This window comes from Silene latifolia, chromosome 7, assembly GCF_048544455.1.
Source record: "Silene latifolia isolate original U9 population chromosome 7, ASM4854445v1, whole genome shotgun sequence".
Taxonomy (NCBI): Eukaryota; Viridiplantae; Streptophyta; class Magnoliopsida; order Caryophyllales; family Caryophyllaceae; genus Silene; species Silene latifolia.
This window is the reverse complement of record NC_133532.1, coordinates 121,404,415-121,413,929: the sequence shown is the minus strand read 5'-3', so window position 1 is coordinate 121,413,929 and position 9,515 is coordinate 121,404,415. Positions and strand designations below refer to the sequence as shown.

Here is a 9,515-nt window from a genome sequence, read left to right as displayed (position 1 = left end):
GTGCGCGCCATCGGTTGATGTAGTCAACGACAGGTTCATCTTCCCACTGGGTTGTATTTGTCAATTCACTCATGCTGACAATGCGTCTGGTACTGTAGAATCTGTTGAGGAATTCATCTTCCATGTGACCCCAACTGTCAATTGACTCCGAGTCCAAATCCGTGTACCAATCGAACGCAATTCCTTTAAGGGAACGCACGAACTGCTTGACTAGACTATCACCATCAGTCCCATCATTGTTGCAGGTCTCCACGAAGTGGGCGATGTGTTGCTTTGGATTTCCCTTCCCGTCGAACTGTTGAAACTTCGGAGGCTGATAACCAGGAGGCATGCACAAACTGTCGATCCTCTTAGTATAAGGCTTGATGTAGCGCTCACTGCTGGTCGAGCTATTGCCTAGCTGACTTTTGATTGTATTGACTATCAACTGCTGGATTTGGTTTTCAGTGAAGGCGCCAATTGCATGGCCAGAAGGCTTTCCACTATCATCTTTGTCATCATCCTTATTGATATCATCATCCTTGTCGGAGTCGGTGTGCTCACTTGCTATCTTCTTCTCACGGAGCTCCACCACCTCTTTCTGAAGTTCTTCAAGTTTCTTGTTCTTCTCTTCATTTTCCTTCATCATCTTTTCAAGGAGCTTATTCATGCTTTGGACTTGCTCCTCAAGTGTAGAACCAGCAATCACCATGACTGAAGCGCTGATAGGAGTGGAGGCATCCTTATTTTTTGGCGACGCCCTAGGTTTGCAAGGGGAAGCGTTTTTGTCGACCTTAGAACTTCGAGTCTCTTCACGCGAAGAAGTAGAGGCAGCAAGGATAGCTGTAGCAGCAGCATCTATTGAGGCAACAGAGATCTTGCGCGGCCTGGTTGGGACATGTGCGGAGCGTAGGCTAGTAGCAGCAACGTTGATAGCAGCTTTCCTTGCCATTCCTGTAGTGCAGATGCCAACTGATTGCATAGCTGGGGAGGTAGCAGCAGCAGGAGTATCCTGCAGGATAGCTGCGTAGGTCTTCTTGGGGGTGCTGGAAGAGGTGTCTTGCTTGGTAGACATCTTCTTGTAGCAGTAGACTTAATTTGTAAAGTAGTAGAGATGAGAGGTAGAGAGTTTCACGTCGGGTTCACCAAATTTGTAACGACAAAATTTGTATTGCGATAACTGAAATACAAAACAAGGAAACAAAATGAGTTTTTATTAATATCAGAAAAGTTCGTGTACAATCTCTAATAATCCTCTGATTCTAACTAAACAAACAGGGTACGCGTGCACGATCCGCGTAGGGGGTGCGCGTGCGTTTTGCAGGGGGTGCGCGTGTAGAGGGTGTATGCACTCTACGCGCGACGTTGACTTGTATTCTTGAGAGGGTCGAACGACTTGAGTCTCTCTTGAATGTTTGAATATTCGAGTTTGAATGTTTGAATATTCGAGTTTGAATGTTTGAGTTTTCTTGCGCAGGCGGCACGAATTTGTTGTGCTTGTTGACTGCTTACGTTGAATTTCACGAGATTTTCAGAGAGAATTCCAGAGCTTTTCTTTTCTTCGAGTTTTTCTTTTCTTCGAGTTTTTCTCCCTCGAGTTTTCTATTTTCTGAAATGAATGAACTTCGCTCTATTTATAGAGAAAAGTTTGGGCTTTCTCCAGCTTAGGGTTGCGGGCTCATTTCTCGGCCCACTTGCAATTTTAGCCCAATTTGACTTCTGTTTGGACCCGAATAACTCGGAATGACCCAAATTTGATTTAAAAGGGACAAAAATAACTAAATTGAGTAATTTATTAACTCAAATTAATTAATTTCTGTATTTTTGACACTTAAATAAAATTTCAGTGCCTACATAAGCATTTGGGTCGGATTAGATAGGGATCATGCAGTTGGGGTTGTGGGTCAATTCGAGTTCTCTTTTTGGCCGTATGGGTCGGGCAATTTTGCAAGGTTTATGTGTTGTGTGTTTTGATTTGGTTCTCATAGTGTATTTTAAGATCAAACATAAAAAAAGGTGTTGATAGAGATAAAAAAATTATAAGAAAATGTTGTATTTTCGATGGAAGAATCTTTCTCATGGTCGTTGGGTAGTTATAATAAGAAATTTTAAAAAAGTAATTAATAAAATTGAAATGACACCTAAAATAATTTTCAAAAAATAATTAAAACTAAGTTGATTTTTGGCTTAAACGTTTAGCCAACAGCACAATCCCAAAAATTATATACTTCTACAAATTAGAGTTATGTCGATATTTGGCCTTAACATCACTTAACATAAGAGTAGTTTTTACGAAGTATATAATTTTTGGGGTTGTGCTGTTAAGTGATTTGGGGTTTGAGAACTACATAGTAAAGATAGATACCCCAAATCACTTAACATAGTAAAGGGTTATTAACACATTTTAATCAAGGGAAAATGAAATAGCATCACCTGATACTGTTCTCATATCAGAAATCAGCTGATACAAGAACACCAATTGCCTAAATTCCAAATAGATTTGGGGCTTGAGAACTACAGCAACATCAAGTGATAACATTCATAAATGAGATAACATCTTGCTTAAAATAAATAAATATATAACGGACTAACGGTTGACACACCAGTACACCACTCGACTGTAGCGTGGTAGCGCTACATTGCCATAGCCGAAGCTTATGGAATCTGGATTTATATTCATCAATGACTTCTTGTTTAAGTCTACTACCATCGAATGTGTAAGCCTCGCACCGTGTGCAGATAGATATTTGTGAGCTTGTATAGAACCAACCAGGCACCAGCCCAGCCCATCTTTCTTTATTGCAACCAGGGTAGATCGAATGCTCTCTGCGAATATTAACCTTAGACATTGAATTCAGATGGTGAATGTCTTAAGGGTAAACCAACCAGGCAACCATGGCATTTCGGTACTTGAGACGGATGCTAAACATTTGATTCAAGATGCAAGTACCTCAGTAAGTGTCCAATGTTAACTTTGTGGCTTTTAATTGGGTAGTGGTATATCCTATATATCTCGGTAGAAAAGCATGTTTATGTAAGTTTATGATAGTTTCAGCTCATTTTGGCATGACTCGGCCGAGCAGGGCAGGTACTCGACCGAGTAGGGGGTACTCGGCCGAGTAACCAAGCACTCGACCGAGTGCTGTTTGGGGTGTGCGAAGCAGTAGCTTCTGGTTGTGACCGCTCGACTGAGTACTAGAGCATACTCGGCCGAGTGAGGCATACTCGACCGAGTATCACCCATACTCGACCGGGTATGTTTTCTCTGTTTTTGTCGTTGGCTACTAGAGTGGAACACTCATTCGAGTTATAGTAGTACTCGACCGAGTAGTCCATACTCGACCGAGTATCTCACCATACTCGGCCGAGTGCTTATTTGGCGGAGGGTCATGTTTATTTTGAGCCGTATGCTTTCAGCTTACGTTTCCTTGCTTCTTATCAGCTCAAAATGCCGCCAAAGAGGTAAGCCGCGTATATCCAGGCAACTGAGATGACCACCGAGGAGGTAGCCCGTATGATCGAGCAGCAGGATGCTCTCCTTGAGGCTCTTAAGAATGTGGGTAAGGGGGCGGAGCAACCGGTGGATGCTACCCACCTGAGCACTATCATCGTCCGCTTCAACCCATCTACTTAGGAGGGCACCGGAGAACCTAAGCTGCTTGACAACTGGCACCGTGAGATGGAGAGTCTTCTAGAGGTTGTTAAGTGTCCGTCGGAGTTAGTTGTTGAGCAGGTAGTGTACTACCTGAGAGATGAGGCTGCAGTGTGGTGACAGAATGTGAAAGAAGATGCCGGAGCTTACTACAGGGATGAAGGGGTTGGTGCTATACCGTGGTCGGGTCTGAAGAGCGCCATGAGAGAACAATTTGTGCCGGATTTAGATGTTGGTTATGAAGGGCTTCAAATTCCCTTGATTTTAATATGTATATTGATTTTTTTTTTGTCGTGTCCTAAAAAAATTGCAGTATCGTTTTCCGTGTCCGTTTCGCGCCCGTATCTGTTTTGGTGTTATCATAGACCATGACTACCTCTATTACCAAAGTACTTTGGTGGGCTTTGGCGAGAAAGGGGGTGTCGCGAAAATATATTGACCTCATAAAGGACATGTATGAGAGGGCTAGTGCAAGTGTTCGCACTAATGTTGGGAGAACGGAAGAATTTTCTATTATCATCGGGGTGCATCAAGGTTCCGCACTTAGTCCTTTTCTCTTTGCTATAATTATGGATGAGTTGACAAGGGATATTCAGGATGACATCCCTTGGTGTATGATGTTTGCTGATGATATTGTGTTGATTGATGAGACAAAAGAGAAGGTGGAGAGAAAGTTGGAATTGTGGAGACAGACTTTAGAGACTTGTGGGTTGAGGCTGAGCAGGAGTAAGACTGAGTATTTGAGGTGTCAGTTCACTAAGGTGGCGGTGGCGGGGTTGAGATCGACAGAGGCGGGGAATATTATTTTCGATGGGAATGTTGAGGGTTCGGATTTTTTCAGATATCTAGGATCTATTATTCAAAAAGATGGGGAGTTAGACGGAGATGTGGCTCACAGAATTAAAGCGGGATGGTTGAAATGGAAGAGTGCTTCAGGATTTCTATGCGATAAAGATATGCCCCAAAGATTAAAGGGAAAATTTTATCGCACGACAATTAGGCATGCCTTACTTTACGGCTCCGAATGTTGGGCCGTGAAGCATTGCCACATTCAAAAGATGAGTGTGGCGGAGATGCGCATATTGAGATGGATGTGCGGACATACAAGGAAAGATCGGTTAAGGAATGAGGTGATTAAGGAAAAAGTAAAAGTGGTGCCAATAGAGGACAAGATAATGGAAAACCGTCTAAGATGGTTTGGCCATGTGAGAAGGAGACCTATGGACGCACCAGTTAGGAGGCTGGAGACTTGGAGAACAGAAAAGGGATAGAGCACAATGGAAGGAAAGGATACATGTGGATTTTTAGTATTTGATATTTTTTTGACATATTTAGTATTTCTTTATTTAATTTAAAGAATTTAAATTATGTATTCCTCTCTCCTTTATTACACTTTTTTTACCTGGTTCATTCATTCTATTTCGGTTTTTAAAAAGCGTTTTATTCCTCGTACTATTATATTTTGTAGACACTTATAAAGATAATCTTCCATCTTTATTCTACCGGGATAAGGGTTTGCACCCTAACAGTTGCGCATCCACCATCTCCGTCCCTCTATTCCGATTCAACCATCTCCGTCAATTACCCTATTAGCCTAATACCGCGCTCTCGCCCCTGCTCGCCACCGATCTAACATTCCCCCTCACCTCGTCTTCAAAACGGTTATTCAACTTGTCATTTTTTCCATCATTTTTTGTAGCTTTAGATTTATTTGGTTTGTGTATTATTGTTGCTGTATGTATACATTAGTTGAATATTTGTGAGTAGCATCATAATTATAAATGATTATGAATGATTGAAGAAATGCTAGTTACTTTTGCAGTTTTAATCTCGGCCTTTTTGTTTAGAAGATTGTTTATGTTTGATGATTTGGTCAATCTGCCAACTACAATTTGATAATAAGCAGCGTATAACCTATGTTCACTGGAATTGCAACATTAGTTGAATATTTGTGAGTAGTATTTTTAATGAAATGTTGCAATTCCAGTTATGCTGGAGGGAGTATTTACTTTGATGCGAAACAAAAATTAACCCGTTATGGCGTCCTATGAATCCCAGGTCTTTGGTTTTATATACTCCTTACTAAAGGGTGGTTGCGGTTGTTGGAAGTGAAGCAAATTATTTGACATTGCTGATGAGTATTGGGTTTCAAACATGGCTTATCCTAGATTTTTATGGGATGTTGCCAAGAAATGTTTTACTGCTGGCCTTGTAGGCTTGGCTGTTTCTGACCGTTTTGGGCGTGTCACTCACATTCGTGGATATTCCATGTCTCCAACATTGAATCCTTCAAATAGTAGCTTCACTGGTAAGGTGCTATGGTATGACGATGAATCATGAATGCTGTGATTATAAGAAATAGTTTTGCCTTCCACTCTTCCAGCCAAGGATGATTTACCCTCTTCTTTTATTTCTATTCTGCAGATTATGTTTTAGTTGAAAAGATTTGCCTTCGGAGATATAGCTTTTCTCACGGTGATGTGATAGTTCTCTCGTGAGTTTCTTGTATGACTTTTGTATTTGTTGTTGGAAAATATCAAGAGATGCTGATATTGTTATGGCGCGACCCCTACAACCTGGTTAGAGTTGTAGCAAAAAGTTTCTCATGCAACCTAATTTAAAAGTAATTTGTAAATAATTAGGATTTGTTTGGGGGGAGGGGGTTGTTAAGTGTACAACTTTGGAATGCTGATTGTTTCATCTGTTTTGCTAATTATTACGAAGAGCAAGATTGCAAGTTCATCAACTAAAATATCAAATGATTTGGGCTCCAACTCTCTTGATCATGTTCAAATCTATGTTACAGTGGATGCAAGTCTGAGAGTTGCACACAACTATCTGGTGTTATTGTTCATGTATTGTATTGTCGTGTTGTTTCAACAGTCAACACCAACATTGTCAAAGTGAGGTGTTGAAGGAACATAGTTTCAACTGTGATATCTTGTTCCATCCAATGCTTTGCTAAATTGTAACACTTTCTTTCGTGGAAACCCTATTATAGGTCTCCAACTAACCACAAGGAGAAAAATGTGAAGAGGATCATTGCTTTGCCTGGTGATTGGCTCAAACTGCCTGATATGCATGATACAGTGAAGATTCCTGCTGGCCATTGTTGGGTGGAGGGAGACAATTCAGCAGCCAGTATGGATTCAAGATATTTTGGTCCAGTATGTATTCTCTGATTCTAGTTTATTGTTACTCGGTGCTTTATTATTTTGCTTCGTATACGCTTATATTCCATCATTCTACTTCTTTGTTTACCCACTTCTCATTGATGGTTATATATTACAACTTTAGGATTAAAGCTTCATTGGTGGTGTAGTTGTAATAGCCTAATGTGGCCTGGAAGTAATATATATGGCCTGATACATGGTCACGAAGCCATTCTGTTCATTCTAACATTTCCATCTCTTTTTCAAACGGCAGAAAATTTTCTGAGAACTACTCGTATATATTAGTGTTTGGGCCATTTAAGGCATATGTTGTGACCAATTTGAGATGTTCCCCAATGTTGTGGGGCTCTGAATGCTTGAACCTAGTAGAAATCCTGACGTTCCCATGGAGTTGCTGTTTTTATCATCATACATATAAGGACATTGACATAATTGTTGAACCACCAACTATTTTATGCAAATGAGAGATCTACAACTACAAGTACCGAGCTAAGATTTGTGCTTTTATGCATCAGCCTGCCAAAACCCATGATGTGCAGATAAGGCGATGATTCTTCTGATATTATTTTCTTCACAGATTATAAAATATGTTAGTTATGATTATAAAATATATCATGATGTCTGAATAATAAGTAAATAGGAGTACTAAACAAACCCTAATATTTTTGGGCAATTCTTCTTTTGAGGCAGTCTCATACTCTCATAGTCTCATGTAATAAATCTGCTCTCTAGTAGAGTTTTAATATTTTTCCCTTCCCTTTTCTGACGATCAGTTGTGCTCCCCAGCCCTTGAACCCCAACAGTGAGAACCTTCAAGAATATTGTTCTCATTTACAGTGGATGTCAGTTTATCTCGATAGATAATCAGGATTACCCTAATCAAACTAAAATTTTCGGTATTGAATGATCTTTCTATGTTTTTTCTAAGATTGTCTCGAGTAAAATTTACATTTCTCTTGCAGGTTCCCCTGGGTTTAGCCCAAGGTAGAGTCACACACATTCTGTGGCCGCCTCAGCGAATAGGTAAAGTGGAATCACAAGTTCCTAAAGAACGGCTTTCACGGTTTTGAGTAGGCAAGCGTTGAAAACAATTGCCACCTTTTGTGCATTTCTGTTGAACTCCACAATTTTGACAGCAGTTAGTATTGTAGTTGTGCCTAAGACCATGAGGTTAGATATTGGCTTAAGGTTTACTTATCACAGTTTAGTTGCTGTTTCATTATGCAGTATGTAGTGAGCGATCATCAATGTGAAACACTAGTTGCGGTTGCTAACTTGTTTTTTTTGGGTCAATGGAAGCGCGCACTCAGTCGCATTACAATAGAGGGGAGGGGGGATTCGAACCTGGGACCTATTATCCACAATACCTCCGTCTTAACCACTAGGCCAAGACATCTTTTAGACGGTGAAGTTATTGAAATGGTGGTGGTATTCAACTATTGGACTTGATTTTGAAACTTGTCAGTATCCATGTTGAAGTGCCAAACGCTTGAAGGAATCTTCAACAACATATTTGAATCTGATTAAGCTGCTTTAATTATGGTCTTACCCTTGATAACGAGATTTTTTTTTTATGAAAGTAAAAGATACTCCGCAGTAAAGCATTCATAAATTTTATATCCGAGTACAAATTTTCTACCAAGTAAAAACTCGTAAACGTTTTTGAATTTTTACCTTTCACCAATGAATTTAATTTAGACAAGAAGAAATGATTTTTGAATCAATTCAACGACCATCTCACATCAATCAATTACCCCAACCCAAGATAGATTAATGAGCAAAGCCATCAATCTTGCGCTTAGACTTTGGCAAATGGATCATTTGAATCACATCTTTAGTTAACTACTAGGTAGCACGAACACTTCTCTTAAGCCGCCGTCCCGTGTCGGACACCGACACTCTTCGGACACATGCCAAAACGTGTCGGACGCCTATAAAGCCGCGTCTAACTTTCAACATTTATTTGGGCACGTGTCCATGGTATTTGGGCCGTGTCCGACGCGTGTCCATAACATTTGGACATCATTTGGGGTGAATGATGTTCTTTAGACGGGAAATGAGCTGTTGAAATAGCTTGATTAGAAGATGGGTTTTGATGGAAAATGAAAATGAGTTATAATCATGGATAACCTTTACTTATTTAAATTTAATATCAAATACTTTTATAAAAATAAAATCGAATGTTTATAACTATAAAATATATATTTTATTAAATTTATATAACGTGTCCCGTGCCCTAAATTTCATGGGATGCCGTGTCACGTGTCCGTGTCCTAACTTTTAGGTTAGGTCAAAAAGTTCACTTTGGGTTAGAATGTGGTTTGAAAGATACCACTCTCTCCATCACAATAAATCGTTTACTTTTGGTTTTGAAGTCAATGTCAATGCAAACGAATAAAGAAGTACTTTATAGAACTTCGCATAGGAAGGTGAATACCAGAAATAGAAACGTGAAAAAATGACTAGACACTCTAAAAGGAAAATGTAAACAATTCATCCGAACGAATAAGGTATTTCAAATAACTACTTTTAGATCATTTCAAGTAGAGTTATATCTAGATTGGTTATTCGAGTTTAATCATATTAATTTTAAGGCCATCTTTAAATCGTACTTTACGGTTAGATCATATTTGAGAGAGACCCGTTAGAATTTAATGAGTTTGTCAATATGGATCTTAAGCGTTTATGTTGAATCACAGTTTATGTTGAAG

General features: G+C 39.7%; 1 protein-coding gene across 1 annotated transcript; it reads left to right on the top strand.

Annotated features, from left to right (window-relative positions):
* The first annotated feature begins 5,095 nt into the window (after nt 1-5,095).
* LOC141592838 (uncharacterized) lies at nt 5,096-8,097 on the top strand. The gene is made up of 5 exons (XM_074413699.1): nt 5,096-5,292; nt 5,690-5,939; nt 6,056-6,125; nt 6,633-6,798; nt 7,767-8,097. Exons 2-5 carry the CDS (start codon nt 5,786-5,788, stop codon nt 7,872-7,874), a joined length of 498 nt encoding a protein of 165 aa, XP_074269800.1. The 5' UTR covers nt 5,096-5,292; nt 5,690-5,785; the 3' UTR covers nt 7,875-8,097.
* The last annotated feature ends 1,418 nt before the right edge of the window (nt 8,098-9,515 follow it).

Bases quoted from the DNA above. Each gene is read 5' to 3' on its own strand.
- LOC141592838 (XM_074413699.1), top strand. From the start codon at position 5,786: ATGGCTTATCCTAGATTTTTATGGGATGTTGCCAAGAAATGTTTTACT. The intron at 6,126-6,632 runs GTGAGTTTCTTG...ACCCTATTATAG, and splicing joins GGTGATGTGATAGTTCTCTC to GTCTCCAACTAACCACAAGG. The intron at 6,799-7,766 runs GTATGTATTCTC...TTTCTCTTGCAG, and splicing joins ATTCAAGATATTTTGGTCCA to GTTCCCCTGGGTTTAGCCCA.